Here is an 18,359-nt window from a genome sequence, read left to right as displayed (position 1 = left end):
GTCAAAATAAATAAATACTGACTTTCGAGTGTAACAGTCGACACTCCTTACAGTAGTTCTTGGTACACATGTTTCTACATGAAATCCTTACAATTCTCACCGATTCGACCCTAATGAGACAAAATTGTACCTTCTCAAAAACTGCTTCAATCCCCTGAGAACTCTTGGCATTATCCCTGTGTTTACCTCATCCAACTGATCATTCTCCAACTTGCAATTAAAAATGGGTTTATGTAACAGGGTCATAAATCACATTGTTATAATTACACAAAATGTGTTCTAAACCCCCAAACTGCTCCTTTTATACCTGACTTTTAGGACCTCCAAGCCTGTAGTTGTGTTCATTATCAGTTAGAGCCCCTCCTCATTCTTTTCTTCTTCTTTTTTGCTGCAATACTATACATACAGTGTACCCCTTTTGCCTCTCCCCTTTTTCTACAATTCCCCTGTGGGAGAGGTGGGTGTCATTTCTTTCCAACACCTTAAAAACACACATAATTCATATTTAGCCACCCTGATGTTTATGATTGTGTCACGGGCTGCGACGGCAGACCGTGGGGGAATGTGGGAAAGGAGGACCCAGGCGCGGAGCTCAAATTACAAGCAGTGCGTTTATTTACAGTGTGGTAGAAAGCAACAATGAATCCCAGTGTTATCCCCAGACTCCCGTGTTGTGTCCTCCTAGTGCTCTCTGCTCTCGTGTCAGCACCCCCCGGTGCTCGCTGCTCTCCAAGCCTTCCACGCTCCTCCTGCGGGAAACAATAGCGGCAGCTGTCAGGACACTCAGTAATGGCAGGCATACACTTATGGCAAAACCTAGACTGGGTAACTAACGTGGAGTCCCAAGCAATGATCCCGCGTCGGTGGGAGCTCCAAGACTCTCTAAAGTAGCTCCCCCGACGAGGCCTGATCAGTAGCAGGTGTGTGGCTTCGGGTGTGGCCAGTCCCCTAGCAGGGCCACACACCCCCAGGCCTGACGGCGTCTATAAACAAGTACTCAGACACACAGCCACCCACACACACACACATACATATGTACAAGCACAGAGAAGGGGAAGCAACACCAACAATACATAATAATAACACAGGTCCATGACTGCCCAGGGGTCCTGGGTCTCCCAGTCCCTGGACCCTGACAGTACCCCCCCTCTAAGGGTCGGCTCCCGACGACCCAAAAACACAAACCAAAAACAACAGCACAACCAACCCAGGGCGGGCGGCGGGAGGTCCAGGACGGAGGGCCAGAAAAAAACAAGCAAAAACCCCCAAAGAAAACAACCCCCCCAAGGTCACAGTCCGACCGCGCATCCCGCAGCGGAGCAACAAAAAGGAAAAACGCCACAAAAACAGTCTCAGGCGGCCCATCAACATAACAAAAGAGTTCAGGGGGCCTACCTCGAGTCCAATGGTGGCGACATTGCAGCTCCGGCGGACGGCCACGGGTCCGGCAACAGCAGAAAAATGGTTCTGGGGGCCTGCCACTGCTCCAGTGGCGGCGGCACTGCTGCCCCTCCGGTGGCGAGCCCCGGGCCCAGTAGCGGCGGCGCTGCTCCCCAGGCGGCCTGCCCGAGATCCAGTGACGGTAGCGGCGCTGCTGCTCCTCCGGCGGCCTGCCCCGGGTCCGACGGCGGCGGCGCTGCTCCCCAGGCGGCCTGCCACGGGTCCGGTGGCGGCGCTGCTCCTCCGGTGAGCAACAGCGAGGTGTGGCACACGGTTCATGACGCGCTGGTCGCTGACGTGGATGCAGAGGACGTGGATGGCGTGGAGGCCGCGCCAGACGTGGAGGTCCCTCCGGTTCGCTGACCTCCGGCTCTGGCTGAGCGGGTCCCTCCTCGGCTGCTGGCAGCGAGAGCTCCTCCTCGGCTGCTGGCAGCGTGAGCTCCTCCTCGGCTGCTGGTGTTACCGGCACCAGACCTAGGGGAATCTGGACCGGCAGCAAGCGGCACACAGGCTAGAGAGCACTGCGTAGCCAAATATGAGCAAACTGTGGATTAATAGAGAGGACACCGAAGTTAGCGTCTTGCTCAGGCCGGAGCTCATTTATTTCTGAGCTGCGCATGCGCAGAGCCTATAGCTAGAGTCTCTCTGGTAGTTCCACAGCAGTGCAAGAGCACCATCTACTGGCATAATGAAATATAACCAATATAACAACACATAACAATGTCAAAATAAGTCACAATAATAAACAAAAAATAAGGGGGTAATTGGTTTTCTTACAAAAATAAACATGTAGCTTTTTCAACCTGCTACACTCTCCCCTGCTTTAAGAGATGGCTCCGGACATCTGGAACCAAACTAACACACTTCATGGCGTTTGCCCAAAGTCTTTAAAGTCTAATAGTCAAAACTATTACAGTTCCAGGAGTAATGTCAAAAGGTCTTTTGGTCACCAGTCTAACATGTCCATACTGGTGTGGGGTAATAACAGTCAGGAACAGCTGGGTAAAGTGGCATGTGGCAGGGAACATACGCAAGCATCATGTTTGCTCCAGGTCTCCAGAGCTGATATGAAGGCTGTCCCATTTGGCTATATGTAAAAACCTCTCTCGGTTTCACAGCTCTGGTCGACCTCCGTATTGGTGGCACATCCCATTCTGGTGTCTCTGGGGCAGGGTCCCTGTTATCCACACAGCTCTCCGACCCTGTGTCCTCCATAAGATCCTCAGTTGCAGGTTCCTCCTGGGTTTCCACAGTTGGTGATGAAACAACAGGCATTGGGAAATCTGCTGGTTCTGTAGATACAGCTGGTGGGACTGCACTTCCCTGCTGCACTTCCACTGATTCCATTTCGTGTCTTATTGGCTGAAACTCAGGAGCTACAGCTCTCAGTTCACTGTGTGGTCTCGGCTGAGGCCTTTTGGGGTTAACTCTCCTCCACTGATACACAGGTATAGTTCTCAGGCTGTATGTGTACCCTTCCTCTTCATCCGAATGATCAGACTCATGTTCCACTGTTTCATTGGGGTTTGTCTCTCCCAGTCTTTGCGTTTGTCTTTTCTGACGTCCCTGCTGATCTTGCTCTACCGGCAAATCAGTCACAAGCAGCAGGAGGTTTCGATGCAGGACACGAAAGGTTTTGTCTCCTGTTTCTGATTGTACCCTATATACAGGTCCATCTCCAATCTTCTCAACAACTCTGTGAATTTTCTTTTCCCAGTAGGCACGGAGTTTGCCTGGACCACCCCGCTCGGAGAGGTTTCTGACAAGCACTCGATCTCCTGGTTGCAGTGCGATGCCTTTGATGTGCTGATCATAATGCTTTTTCCCCTTTGCAGAGGACTTTGCACTGTTTTCTGAAGCAATTTTATAGGCTTCCTGCATGCGTGCAGCCCACTTTTGTGCATACTCCTGTCTGGACTGTGACTCTTTTTCAGGTTTTAAGTCAAAAAGCAGATCAACAGGCAAGCGTGGGGCTCTTCCATAAAGGAGGAAGAAAGGTGAATAGCCCGTTGCCTCATGTCTTGTGCAGTTATATGCATGGACTATATGGGGCAAGTGATCCTTCCATTCTGCCTTTTTCTCCTCATGAAGAGTCCGCAGCATTTGTAGAAGTGTTCTATTTAGACGCTCAACAGGATTTCCCTGTGGGTGGTAGGGGGTTGTTCGAGAGTGGCCTATTCCTGCCAGCTGTTTGAGTCTTTGGAAAAGGTTGTTCTCAAACTCCCGGCCTTGGTCATGATGCAGCTTTTCAGGGTACCCGAAGCGCGGGATGAAGTCAAGAAAGATTTTCTCAGCTGCTGTTTTGCCAGATTTATTCTTAGTCGGGTACGCTTGGGCAAAACGGGTAAAGTGATCTACCAAGACTAAAATGTACTCAAAGCCACCTTTACTTGGTTCTAGATGTAAATAGTCAACCGAAATGAGTTCAAAGGGGGCACTGGTTGTTATCGAGCCCATTGGTGCTCTCTCTGGGACACTTGGCCGTTTCTGTTTGATACAAGGGCACTGGCGAATGACATAGTCCTCAATTTCACGCTGCATAAAAGGCCAGTAAAACCTCTCCCTTGCTAACTGAATGACTTTGTCAGCACCAACATGTCCCATATCATCATGCAGGTGTTTCAGTACAGTTTGCTTCAGATTACTGGGTAGAATCAGCTGTTTTCGTTGTCCAGTCTGTCTGTACAGTATTCCTTCCTCAAGTACAAGTCTGTTCCATTCATGTACTAGCCTACGTGTCTCTTGTCCTAGCTGTCTCTTATCTTTACTATTAGGACTCCATCTACTCTTTTTCAAATTTATCACCTCACAGATAGGGGGGTCCTCCCTCTGCGCAGCCCTGATGTTTTCTGGGGTGATGACAGGGGCACCTTCAGGGGGTGTGTCATCAACACAGTGCAGTGCAGCCACCCATGGTACATCACCGTCTCTCATGGCTTTGTCTCCTTGCCAGATTGCAGAAACCACTTCTGGGGACAGTGTCTCAGTATACTCCATGAGGTGTTCCTGGAGTGGCAATGGATAGCGGGAGAGCGTGTCAGCGTCTGTGTTGGACTTGCCTGGTCTATACTTTACAGTGAAATGGAAGTCAGCTAATTCGCCCACCCACCGATGTCCCACAGCGTTTAACTTTGCTGTGCTCAAGATGTATGTGAGGGGATTATTATCTGTGTACACTGTGAAAGTGGGTGCATAGTAGAGGTAATCCCTAAATTTATCACAAATTGCCCACTTCAGGGCAAGGAATTCAAGCTTGCCAGAATGGAGATGGTAATTTTTCTCAGCAGGTGTGAGTGTCCTGGAACCATAAGCAATGATACAGAGCTTTTCCCCCTGTTGCTGATAAAGCACAGCCCCCAGGCCTTCATTTGATGCATCTGTGTGTAGCACAAAGGGCAAACTGAAATCTGGGTAAGCCAGGACAGGTGGACTGGTTAATATATCCACCAGACGTGACACCACAGTACGATGTTCTGCTGTCCATTGCACTGGTGTTTTGGAAGGAAGCTGACCACCATTGGTGCGCTTTAACTTGATTTTGGCTCTAGTTGAGCTACATTGCAGGCTAGGATCACTGGGACTCTCAATAAGCTTAAACAGTGGTCTTGCTATTCTAGAAAAGTCCTGAATGAACGTCCTGTAATAACCTAGAAACCCTAGGAGTGCTCTGACCTCTCCCACGTTCTTTGGCTCTCTGTCTCTCAAATGTTCCACTGCTTCGAGATCTTTTGGGTCTATCTGGACACCTTCACTGGTCACCAAGCGCCCAACATACCTGACCTGACGCTTAAACAGTTCACATTTTTTGGGACGTAGCTTCACACCATGCTCTCGCAGGCGGCACAGCACACGCCTCAGATCATCAACATGGTCATGAAAAGTTTTGGAAAAGCAAAGCACATCATCTAAATATGGTGAGCAGCACTCATCCCTCAGACCATCAAGGACCCCCTCCATGCATCTCTGAAATGCTGCTGGGGCGTTGGTAAGGCCAAATGGGAGGCGGATCCACTCGTACAACCCCCAAGGCGTGCTGAATGCTGTCAGGTGTCTTGAGCTTTCATCAACAAAGCCCTGGTGGTACGCACTACCCTGGTCGAGTATTGAAAACCATGAATAGCCCCCCAAATTATCCAGCAGGTCTTGGATGCGTGGTAGTGGGTGGCGGTCAGCAATGGTTTTACGGTTAAGGCCCCGAAAGTCAATACACAAGCGTAAGCTTTTGTCTTTCTTTCGGACACACACCACCGGAGATGAGTAGGGTGATGTGGACTTTCTGATCCAGCCGTTGTCCAGCAAATTCTGAACATATTCTTTTACCTCTTTATACAAAGGTTTGGGGACCAAATTGTAGGATGTCTGGACAGGTGTATCGTCTTTCAGATTAATTTTCAACTGCAAGCTTGGGATGCAACCAATGTCAGAGTCACTTTGGGCAAAAACATCTGACTGTTCATACAACATGTCTCTAACTACCTTTTGTTCATCCTCTGTCAGGTAGGACAAATCAACAGGTGGATGCCATCTCTGACCTTCATTGACTTCTGTCTGGTGCTTTTCGTTACCTAGCTGAACTGAACACACTTTTACATTTGTATGGGCTGATGACCCTGCGTCAGCAGAGAGATACTTGACAGGTTTTACTTCAGTCACTTCTTCCAATGTACCTAAGACTGTTCTTTTGGAGAGAAAAATGTCATGTTTGGTAGGATTCTGAATGGGAATCTTAACAATTTTTGTCAACCCACTGGGGACATCTACCAAAGCTGGGAACAACTCCAAACCCTCAGGGCAGCTGCTCTCTAGATTTGGTTGGAAGAGTCGTGGGCCACCTCTTGGCCATTCTCTGACTCTACACTTTACTTCACAAATCTGTCCTGCAGGAATCATTACACCTTTTTTTCCTGTTCTCACACTACACTCAGGATCTATTTCATCAGGGGTGGGCATCTGAAGTGCTGAAACAAGAGCATCTACTGCACTGCTGCTGACACTTAAAGCTTCTTTGAGGAGCGCAGAAAGGTCAGCCCCACCTCTCTGTTCTTTATTGGTTTTTAGGATTTCAGCTATTACGTTGCTGCCTAAAATAGGACAGTTAAGGTTGTGCTGACTGATAAGCACTGGCACTTGTATGGCGACATGCCCATAGTTCACACTCTGAATTTGAAGTTCCGTGTCTGCCCAACCATCAAATGGAACGTCTGTACCATTAGCTGCCGCTATTTCCAGAGGCTGGTCTGAAAGGAGGGACTCAAGTGGCTTGATCTTAATGTGGGGGATGTTTTTCTCTATCCATGCTCTTGATACCATAGTCACTTGGGCCCCTGAATCAAGCAGCATCTTAAGTGGTACTCCATTGATGGCACATGAGACCATACATCTGTTCCCAATAAGCTGTGCAGTGGGTTTCGCTGGTGGTGCAGGACTGGGTACATTTGATCTCACCACACTTGAAGTCTTAGCAAAACTGGTGTGTGCTTGGGACTCCTCGGCTTGTTCGGTCACTGGCAGCCCCTCTCCAGTGACCTCACCCCGTTTCCCGACACCTTACGTCGCAGGCAGCCAATAGCCCGGTGTCCTGGCTGGCCACACGCAAAGCAGTGGGGGCAGCTCACTTTGCCTTGCTGTACACAATCACCACATCTGCCCCGGTTCTCAGCTGGAGGTGTTGGAGGGTGGTTCAGGGGCGAGCAGGAGTCTCCAGATGCCACACTATCAGTCTGGCTCACCACTTTAGTTAGCTGTCTGGTCAATGAAGACACTTGGGCAGTCAGTTCTCTAATAGCTGCACGGTTAGCCTGTAGATCAGTGTTAACCTTCGCTTGCTCAGTCAAGTCCGTGTTAGCAAGCTGAGCGGCACTTACAGTCACAGGTCTGATTTTAGATGCTGTACCCAGTCGCCTCAGTCTCTCAGCTTCCTCACTGGTGGACTTTGTAATCTGTTCAAGCAAAAAGTCGTCACTAACCTGCAAGTCATTAAGAAAAGGTTTGAGGTCTTGTCTCACATAGTTGTTTTTTTCATTGAACCCTTGATAAAGTGTGTGAAGAAATGTGCCCTGCACAAGCTTTTTGTCATAGCTAAAGTCTGCACCAGGCTGTCGTGACTCAAATAGTACACGCTGTTTTAACCCTACAATCCTGTACAAAAACTGCTGTGCACTCTCTTTGTCTTGCTGCTTAGCATTACTTAGCTCTTGAAAGAGTTCAGCGCTATTCTTGTCTCGAATATGAGAGCGGAGAAGTTTCTTCAAACCATCAACTGTCAAATCATCTTTGTTGGTTAACATTTCCTTGAGAGTACCAGGCTTCATTATCTTTAGCACGGTTCTGATTATTTCACACTCAGTAAACCCTTCTTGTAACCCCTCATCAATTTGTTTGCACAGACTACTGTAGGACATATCCGAGCCAAGATCTGAAATTTGTCCACCATGCAACTTGAATTCTCTGCGTGGAAACAAAGCTGCCACATCCCTGAGACTCAAAACTTGGTCATATCCTCTGGACGGACGACTCACCCTGCCAGGGGAAACCCCAGCGACACTAGGCGCTGGTGACACTGAAGCTGGGATGTTGAAGTTCTTGGTGGGCGTATCAGTGTCTCTTAGCATGGATGAGGGAAAGGTGGAGATGTCTCTGTCCTGCGGTAGAATGGGCTGTGTGTGAGAGTCTTTGTTAGGGTGTGATGGTAGAGTGGGGATGTGGTCAGCTGGCATAGCCAGGTGTCTGTCAGGATGTGTGGGGTCAGTGTGGGGTGAAGTAGGGCAATCCTGCTGCTGGTTAGGAATGTCTTCCATCTCAAGCGGCACGGCCAGATGACCTCCAGCCCCTCTGACGTCCGTTGACAGCAGGTCACTCACGATGTCGTCGAGGAGCAAGAGCTGGGCCATACCTTCATCCTCCAACGCTCTCAACTTTTCACCTCTGATGTATTCAACGATCAGGTCATACAGTTCTGGTTCACTTAAGCCATCAAGATTGCGAGTCATACTGCCATCCTCCACTGAAGAAACAACAGTGCGCAGCTGGCTCACACTCAAATCACAAAGTCTTTTCTGGATCTTTACTATCAACAACCGCCGTGGGGTAACAGTGGCCATCTTGACGTTTTGACTGTGACCTGGGCTCCCTGGATGACGCACTCAATGCAGCCTTCCCTGAGACTTTGGACACCAGTTCTGGTCATTTGGCACACACGTCACCACTAGACGATCCCGGACGAGCCCCCAGTTGTTACCGGCACCAGACCTAGGGGAATCTGGACCGGCAGCAAGCGGCACACAGGCTAGAGAGCACTGCGTAGCCAAATATGAGCAAACTGTGGATTAATAGAGAGGACACCGAAGTTAGCGTCTTGCTCAGGCCGGAGCTCATTTATTTCTGAGCTGCGCATGCGCAGAGCCTATAGCTAGAGTCTCTCTGGTAGTTCCACAGCAGTGCAAGAGCACCATCTACTGGCATAATGAAATATAACCAATATAACAACACATAACAATGTCAAAATAAGTCACAATAATAAACAAAAAATAAGGGGGTAATTGGTTTTCTTACAAAAATAAACATGTAGCTTTTTTCAACCTGCTACACTGGCAGCGAGAGCTCCTCCTTGGCTGCTGGCAGCAAGAGCTCCCCCGGCTCGCCGAGCTCCTCCTCGGCTGGCAGCGCCGGTTGTTCCTTCCGCTCGCCGAGCTCCTCTGCTGGTGGTTCGCTGAGCTGCTCCTGCTCGCTGAGCTGCTCCGGCTCGCTGAGCTGCTCCGGCTCGCTGAGCTGCTCCAGCTCGCTGGGCTCCACAGCTGGCGGTGCGGGCTCCTCCCGCTCTCCGAGCACCCTGAGCACCTCCGGCTGTGTTACAGCTACTGACGGTCGATCTGGAGGTGAAGATGGTGATGCGGTGTCTGCAGGTGGGGAAGGTGAAGGTAGAGTAGGTGATGCAGATGGCGAAGCCGAGAGTGCTGCGGTCGCTGCAGTCTGATGGGACTCTGGTGGAGAAGTAGCTGCAGAGGGCAGAGGTGATGATGGTGCGGCAGCTACTCCCGGTGGACTGGACAGCGATGCAGGGACAGACGGGTGAAATGATGGCAGAGGTGGTCCAGCAGGCATATCGACCTCCAACTGAGGATGAAGGTGAGAGGCTGACCGGACTGAAGACTCAGTCACCAGCTGGGCAGCAGACTCCGTTACTAGCTGGGCAGCGGACTGAGTTGAGGGTGATATGGCTATTATGAAGGGTGGAGAGGATGAGAATGTTACAGCTGGCTCAACAAATTCCAGGGGTCCAGAGGCAACTGAGGCCTCCAGTTCGGCCTCTGGGGAAGCCCTGGGGAGAACCTCTGTCTCCATAAGGCCAGACTGAGCCAAAAAGTCATCTGGGTCTGTATGCTCTGAACACCCTAGCTCCCAGCCTACAGTCTCAGAGTGAACATCTTCTGAGTCTTTGGAGGTAAAGCAAACAGTTTCTGACCCCACCGACTCTGAGCTAACTACCTCAGGGCTGTCTATGCAAAATTCTGCCCCAGCATTAGCCCTCAGGCCACATTCGTCCATCGGTGGTCCAAAATTCCCCACTGGGAGTTCAGTTACACCTCTAACAGTTTCTCCATTGTTAATCGCCGTAGTGGCTATAGTCTCTATGTCCATGTTCACAGGAAGGGAATTTACGACACCGGCAGAGTCCATTTTACTCACGGTGGCGTCCAGAGCCGCTGGTCCTGAGTCTTCGACCAGCACAGGAGTGAGTGTAGAGGTGGCTGAACGCTGCTTGCGAGGACGCCTTCTCCTCCGTGAAGGCGGGGCCGGGTGTAAGGAAACAGTCCTCTGCTGTTCATCTGTGTTTTGATTTTCAATGACAGGATTAATAGAAACAAATGAGTCTGGTTTACTCACTGCGGTAATGAGTGCTGTCGGTCCGTCGCCAGCTGACCGGACTGAAACCGCAGGAGTGGGTTGAGGTGTAATGGAGTGATGATGGCGAGTGCGACCTCCCTTCTGTAATGGAGGATCAAACAATTGTGCCGCAAGCATCGACGGGAAAGTCCTCCGCCGATGCGCGAAAAACCAAGCGGCTAGAGTTTCTAGGTGAGCAGCCGAATCTTCCTTGCTCGGACCGCCCAAGCCGAATAAATCAAAACTAGAGCTCTCTCGTAAAATAGTGACCAATAGCTTAAGGTGGTTAATGTCCAAAAAGTTCATGGTGAAGGTAGTGGATGAGAGATAATTGTCAAAGAACACTACCTGTAAATGTCTCTTGTGTGGGTCTACAGCCTGGATTACGCTCCGGCAGTAATCCCATAGCTGCGCGAGCGATCTCTCCTCCGTGGCAACTCCTGAGTTTGCTGGGTCCATGGTGTATGGCGGGATCATTCTGTCACGGGCTGCGACGGCAGACCGTGGGGGAATGTGGGAAAGGAGGACCCAGGCGCGGAGCTCAAATTACAAGCAGTGCGTTTATTTACAGTGTGGTAGAAAGCAACAATGAATCCCAGTGTTATCCCCAGACTCCCATGTTGTGTCCTCCTAGTGCTCTCTGCTCTCGTGTCAGCACCCCCCGGTGCTCGCTGCTCTCCAAGCCTTCCACGTTCCTCCTGCAGGAAACAATAGCGGCAGCTGTCAGGACACTCAGTAATGGCAGGCATACACTTATGGCAAAACCTAGACTGGGTAACTAACGTGGAGTCCCAAGCAGTGATCCCGCGTCGGTGGGAGCTCCAAGACTCTCTAAAGTAGCTCCCCCGACGAGGCCTGATCAGTAGCAGGTGTGTGGCTTCGGGTGTGGCCAGTCCCCTAGCAGGGCCACACCCCCCCAGGCCTGACGGCGTCTATAAACAAGTACTCAGACACACAGCCACCCACACACACACACACATATGTACAAGCACAGAGAAGGGGAAGCAACACCAACAATACATAATAATAACACAGGTCCATGACTGCCCAGGGGTCCTGGGTCTCCCAGTCCCTGGACCCTGACAGATTGCGATGTTAGTTCAGTTATTGTCATTATTAAGCCTGTTTTTGTAAGATGTGATAAGTGTGTAGTATGTGTGTATCATAAATGTGTTTTAGGTGCCATAAATGCTAGCATGAATATATACTCCTTGCTAGCTTGAGAGCTGTGGTGGGTTGAGCTAACCCTCTTCCCCACTGTTTGTATTTGGTCTAGGAGCTGGAGTGGGCAAATTATTTACTTGGAGGTCTTTCTTTCTTTTACCTTTTTTATCAGATATGTCGGATTTCATGTTGTTGTTTTTGTTTTATCTTATGTCAAATATGTTACGTGTAAATGCATATTTTATGTTTAATGTAAAAATAAATGCCAGCCCTTTTTCTACAATTCCCCTGTGGGAGAGGAGCTGGAGTGGGCAAATTATTTACTTGGAGGTCTTTCTTTCTTTTACCTTTTTTATCAGACACAACGCAGAATCACACCGGTTACATTTACACTCCAGGATTAAGCAGAAGAGACCCACTCTTCCTGATAAAATTTGAAGAATTTTATCCTCTGAGTGCCATGCCACATGCCAACCATTATCATCATGCACTTAGATGAAGGTGACATTTTAGCCTATCACAAGCTGCTGCCGAGTAGTTTCATGTCATTATTAAACAGTGCAGTAATTTCACATTGACATCTTTTGACGTAAAAGGGCATATGACTATGTTGACCATTTACTTATACTGATAACGTGCTGCCAGTATCTTGCCCAAATATACTTTGACACACAGATCTGAGGAGCCAGGACTGAACAACTGACCTTCTAATTAATAGACCCGCTCTAGAAAAATGTCTTTGAAACACAGTTTTGTGTAAATAGGTTAATATTGTACTGTACTGTATGTACTGATTGCTCTGTCTTAAGAGAGCTCATAGCTGCAAAATTGACATGATTTTGGACTCACAATATAATATGATACACACACACTTGAGTAACCCCTACTTAAAGGTCCTTCCCCCAGTTTTGACTAGAAATGCTATTCATTAGATTTGTAATCAAAAGTAAGAATTCTCTGTTTTCATTTTAAATCTGCCACATTTATGATCATTATATATTTGATATTTTGATAACAGGAAGTGGTGCACAAGCTCAGATTAGATGAATGTAAATAAATTAAACCGTAATTTAGGGATCTTATAGAAACTTGTCAGGATGTTGGTACAAATAAAACAATAAAACATCTTTGACGCTGTAGTTTTTCCAGACCTTTTTTCCTCATTTGTCCACTAAATGTTACAAGTGTGTTTGACTTTTTTCCTGCTGCACTTTTTCCATTTACTGTCACTTTGTGCTATATGGAAGAGAGTTCTCGATAATGAATGGGATGTTCATGTTACTTTCATTATATGATGTCAGATTAAGTATCCACTCTAATTACCCACACTGACCCCACTCACACTTTTACTGTACTGACAGCAACACTCTCGCTGTATGGACCCCACGAATTTGTGAAGACCTGATACTGTGAGTCATGTTATGTGAGAGTGGTGAAGTAATATTTGATTGTTATTATAAGTAGGCCTTTAGATGGTCCAAAGATTGGCACCAACATTCATTTTGTAGCCTTCACACTGAATGTAACGACACTAATTTTTCACTCTTTTTGTTTCTCACGAAACAAAGACACTACACTTCGTGCATAATCCCAACCCAGTGGAAACATGGTCTGTCTAATTTGGCACGATAGGTCACATAGCACATGTGAATAATAAGATTCAAGATTCATTTTTTATTTTTTTTGTCACATGCATAGTTATACAAGTACAACACACAGTGAAATGTATCAAAAAAGGTCCGAACAGTGACACGTTTCCCCCGGCGCTTCTTTGTTTTGCGCCTCCAGGCCTTTAGATTGTAAGGCCCGGACTCCAAATTGTCACCCTCACTTAGAGAATTGCATTAACCCTAGTTAAAATAATTGTGCAATAAAAATAGCGTTTATAATGGTTTTCAATGGGGCATAAATCGACCACGAGGTTCGATAGAGGATGTATGTCTGTATCTCAGCCATTTAAGCTCATTTAAGGAACTTTGGCTATATTCCATTCAACACAGTAAAAATAGTGTGAAATTGAAAAAACGCAAAGGCCACGAAATGGTCCCAGGTTCACCCAATACAATAAACCCTACTCAGCTAACCTCCCCAGAACAAGCAAGATGGACAGTGCTCGGCTTTACACACACAGTTTAACACAAAGTGGGCCGAAATGGCGGACTGTGCTCTCAGTCTAAAGCAGCTACGCCGAATCACAGATCATCAGTCTTTTATAGACGCAGGTGAGCTCAATCAGCCACTCATTGCTTCCTGGTTTTCCACAGGGCTCAAGCTGGCCAATCACCTACGAGGGCTGACACACTTGGATTTGCCTGGAGGAAAACATGTTGCCTCATATGTTCCAAAACCCTAGGCAGTAGCAATGATGTCAAAGATAAATAATACAAAACGGGAAAACACTAAGGACCATAACAAATTAAAATGCACTGAAATATAAAAAATGTTAAAATCCATTAAGATGTAAAATGAGAATAATTAAAGTGTTTAGAAAATTCTTGAAATTGCTTTTAAAAGGAGCACAATGTGTTTAATAAGTTTAAGAGATATAGTAATTATATATGATTCATCTTTACAAGTTTCCTGGTTTATTGTGGAGAGCTGATGATTGTAAGAGGAAACGAATGTGGTTGTGAGGTTTGTGCACGTCTGCTGAACTGTCTGCTCAACAGTCTTTGTTGATCCGCACATTTTACAAACTGTCTGTGAGAAACTTGACATGTCTGCGAAATCCACCGAGCAGCTGCTCACTTTTGTCTTAGTGTCAAGAGTCTGCGCTACCTTGTAGATGTCCGCTGATCTCTCTGCATTCCTTCACACATAACTGTTGTAATCTAGCCCATTTCGTACTGTGCCATGCTGTTCCAGATCATTCTCCAATGACTTCATTTGTTTGTCTCAGCCACATATGATAACTGGGGACCCATAAAAAGATGTAAACAAAGCTACAGAAAAATGAACTCTTAGCATGTAGAAAACATGTCCTCCACCCTCTGGAAACGTGAATACAGAGCCTACAGAGGCAGTATACAAACAACATCCAAAATGAGTCAAAGTTTGACGTCCACAATGACCCCATGGAGGTCTACAGATGACAACACTGATGTTATAATGCACAAGAGATTAAGTAGAGTCAAAAAAAGTTCTCCCCCATCTGTGGACCACAGTTGAACCCTCAAAAATGAGATATGCTGTAAAGGACATCACTCTGCACGTCACTTTGCACTTTGGCATTACTATCTCTTTAAAACTTTGGGTCTGTCAATCACAATTTCCTTAATCTATATAATCTATAAATCACATATAAGACTGGATGTTGATCTTTTCACTTCACTTCTGGCCAGAGTCGAGCCGAGAGATCTCAGCCTCTATGACACTGCCTGATGGTCTCATGTTAAAGTCTGTATGCCTTACACAAAAATAGACATCATTTCACTGAGCATGATGTTTGTATCCCACTCACAGCACAGAATTTGTTTATGAGTGAAAGCAGAAGTAGAGTTAGCTACTCAGTGTGCCTTAATAGTCAAATTTATTAAAATGACTCAAATGTAGGAAGCAGAAACTTTATCCTGGTAATCCAACAGTCCTGCATCATATCACCAAGCACATGATGAATCTGTCTGTCTCTCTTTCTCATAATGTAAATGACATCTTTCATAACTGGAATCTAAAAATCCCTCACATCAGTGGATCATTCATTCAGAGGGAAAGTCAGACTTTTATTTTGATATTCAAATCCTGACCAGGACAAAAAGAGCTCTCTATACTGTGTTTCAATATTTACCTGAGAGTTGTCTTCATGAACACGTCGGATAGAGAAGAAATTATCACATGTAAGTTTAAAAACTGTAATATATTTAATGTATAGTACAGAGGTGATGTGTAGAGAATATTGAAAATGTTGTGTCATGTGCTACAAAAAATAAACTTTTATCTTGCACGACGTTTACTGAAAAGACTTGCGAGCTTACAATGACAAGAGCTTCCAAGATGAGTAACATTCATGGTTTCATTACCTTCTCCATGAGCTGCTGAACTATTAAAAATTAATTAATTTCTGTTTTGGTTCATAATGTTCACACTATTTTTTCTTTATCTAGCTTTCTGTTTAATCCATCTTTTCTTTCCTGACATAAAGGTGCATCAAAGAAGTTCTGTTCAAATCTTTGTTTCCTTGAGTAATAAAACATCACTTTTGTCTGTCAGATCAAAGATGCAGTGGAGTCTGTATCTGCTTATTCTGATGGGTAAGTGGATTGTTTCACCAAATATACTCTTTTTAATTGAAATTAAAATGAGATTATGACGTCACACGTTTTGTTGTTGTTGTTGTTTTTTACTTTTTTAAGTGAATTCAATAATCTCATAATCTCTATATCATATTTCTGTATATTAGGTCAGTGTTGCCTCTTTACATGCCGCCTGTATGAGTACCACTTTATTAAAGAAAACAAGAGCTGGTATGAAGCACAGAGATACTGCAGAGAGAAATATACAGACCTGGCCAAAGTGTTTGACATGACAGACATGAGCAGACTCCGTAACTCTGCACAGAATCAAGGAGAAGCCTGGATTGGACTGAACAACACAGGTGGAAACAGGATGTGGCATTGGTCTCTGCCAGGAGTGGAATACATTCATAATGACAGCAGCTGGAATCTGAATGGGAGAACTACTAAAGAGCGACCTGGAAACTGTGGGAGGAAAAGATACGATAATGGAGATAAAAAGCTGGTAGATGTTTCATGTGACAGTACTATGTGGTTCATCTGCTACAATGGTGAGGAGATGTGAATAATATGAAATATTATTATAATATCATGATATAAAAATATAATGGAATATCATAATACTAACTTAAGAAGATAGAGACAGACAGAATTTCACAAGAAAATTTATTGAGGGATGTCTTTGTGTGTTTTTCTGTTTGTTTCACAGAAATGAAGAAAGACAATAAAACATTGTATTTGATTGAGGAGAAGAAGAACTGGACACAGGCTCAGAACTACTGCAGATATAATCACACTGACTTGGCCAGTGGACTGAATCAGGTAGATGGAGAAGAAATGAAGGCTCTGATTACAACTACGTTTAGCGCATGGGTCGGCCTGTTCAGAGACAGCTGGAGGTGGTCAGATGGGAGTGATTTCTCTTTCAGATACTGGGATATGCAGTTATTCAATGATAAACAAAGCAACAAGAAATGTGCTATGACTCTGTTAAACAGATCAGGAAAATGGAGCTCTGATGAATGTGGCAAAGAAAAACCCTTCTTCTGTTATGATGGTGAGTTTTTATCAACATGTGTCTGACTGGTTTTCTCTAAAAGGAGGATCACTGGAATCACTGACAAGATCCAACTGAACATGTTGTATAGTTTTCCTCCACCTACATCTGCATGTTTGCTGAATTCATCTCATAAACATGAACACACTTAGTTAACAGTCAGATGACTTTAAATATCTGTGGGATAACTACTACTAGTTATACTACTAACTAGTTACTTTTAGGTTCAACCAACATTTTAAAATCTCTGTTGTCTGTAAATATGGAGAGAAGTTGTTTTGGATTCCTAATAGTTTAAAAACATAAATATTTGAGGATGTTGTTGACCTGTCTGCACAAAGTTCATTAACATTATTATACTGTTTTCTACTGAGGGCAGAGTAACACACAAGCTTTTTCTAGTTTTTTTTATTATTTTTTTTAATTTTTATTATTGGAACAAAATAAACAGCATAGAGAGTTTCTCATGATTAGAGCTCACTAGATTCAACTGAATGTGTTGTTTTTTTCTTTATGGCAGATAAATTGATCCTGATCAAAGAAAACAAGACCTGGGAGGAGGCCTTGGATTACTGCAGAATATTTTATAGGAACCTGGTCTTCATCACTAACCCTCAAGAGCAGGGATGGGTCCAAGACAAAGCCAAGAATGCATCGAGTCCTTTTGTCTGGCTCGGCCTGCGCTACTCCTGCACTCTGGATCTGTGGTTCTGGATCAATGACAAGGTGGTCTGTTATGAGAAGTGGAGCAGAGAGGGAAAGACTGAGGATTGTGGCAGGGCTGTGGGCATGCAGAGTGGAGGACAGTATGAGTGGGTCAGTCAGAGAGACAATCAAAGGTATAATTTTTTTTGTTTTAAATAAGACTTCAGAAAGAATTTAGACACGAGGCAAAATAAGATTGACCTCATCTCCATTTATTACAGACTTCATTCTGGAGTGAATTGTGATTTTGTAGTTCTCTGCTTTAGCTGTAAATGGCACAACACTGATAAAGTCTGATCTGCACTGAAGTAATATGGTTTATTATTTTCCTCTTGACTGTCGGATTCAGCGATATTATACTTACTTTCTTCATTTCGCTGCATTACTCTATTATTACATTTTTCTTATTAGACGTCAGAAACAAAGTTAGTTTCAGTTTTCATATTTGCTGTTTTTTTTTTTATCTTTGTAATCTTTTTGTCTTTGTGCACTTATAAACTGGTCTTAGTGGGAATATTTCTAATCTTTAATGGTTAGTAAATATTAAAACTAATGCGACAAACCAGAGCATTTATATTGTAAACTTTCACCAAGGTAACTATTTTTTTCATAGGACTATTTAAAGCAATGTGCTGTAAACTAGTGATATGTGTGTGTCAAGGTAAATAAATACTCAGTTGCAAGTGTAACAATCAACACTCCTTACAGTAGTTCTTGGTACATTTATTTCTACAGAAAACCCTTAAAATCCTTACACGTGATATTTTCTGAAAAAAAGCACTTTCTTACTACAAGCCTCATTCATTCATTGACAAAAGTCTTTTTTTTTTTCTTGCCTAAGCTCTTTAACCCTTTAAGACCTACCATAGAACCAAGTCCGC

At 45.3% G+C, this 18,359-nt stretch overlaps 2 protein-coding genes across 2 annotated transcripts; one reads left to right on the top strand and one right to left on the bottom strand.

Annotated features, from left to right (window-relative positions):
- Window positions 1–1,288: 1,288 nt before the first annotated feature.
- On the bottom strand, window positions 1,289–10,461 carry LOC147333356 (uncharacterized; the record flags this gene model as incomplete). Its single annotated transcript, XM_086266204.1, has 3 exons — window positions 10,070–10,461; window positions 9,028–9,898; window positions 1,289–1,831 (listed from the first exon to the last, which is right to left on the bottom strand). Coding segments are annotated over exons 1-3 (1,806 nt in total), but the record flags the coding sequence as incomplete, so codon positions are not given.
- Window positions 10,462–15,631: 5,170 nt separating this feature from the next.
- LOC147333355 (C-type mannose receptor 2-like) lies at window positions 15,632–18,040 on the top strand. Its single transcript, XM_086287263.1, has 4 exons — window positions 15,632–15,734; window positions 15,884–16,267; window positions 16,426–16,773; window positions 17,294–18,040. The coding sequence occupies exons 1-4, from the start codon at window positions 15,701–15,703 to the stop codon at window positions 17,635–17,637; spliced, it is 1,110 nt and encodes a 369-aa protein (XP_086143389.1). The 5' UTR covers window positions 15,632–15,700; the 3' UTR covers window positions 17,638–18,040.
- The last annotated feature ends 319 nt before the right edge of the window (window positions 18,041–18,359 follow it).

This window comes from Aulonocara sp. 'chitande type north' Nkhata Bay, linkage group LG3, assembly GCF_057382095.1.
Source record: "Aulonocara sp. 'chitande type north' Nkhata Bay isolate Kocher_YH1m ecotype deep benthic linkage group LG3, A_spYH_male_GT1.1, whole genome shotgun sequence".
Taxonomy (NCBI): domain Eukaryota; kingdom Metazoa; phylum Chordata; class Actinopteri; order Cichliformes; family Cichlidae; genus Aulonocara; species Aulonocara sp. 'chitande type north' Nkhata Bay.
The sequence above is the reverse complement of the archived record's forward strand: the minus strand, read 5'-3'. Positions and strand labels throughout refer to the sequence as shown.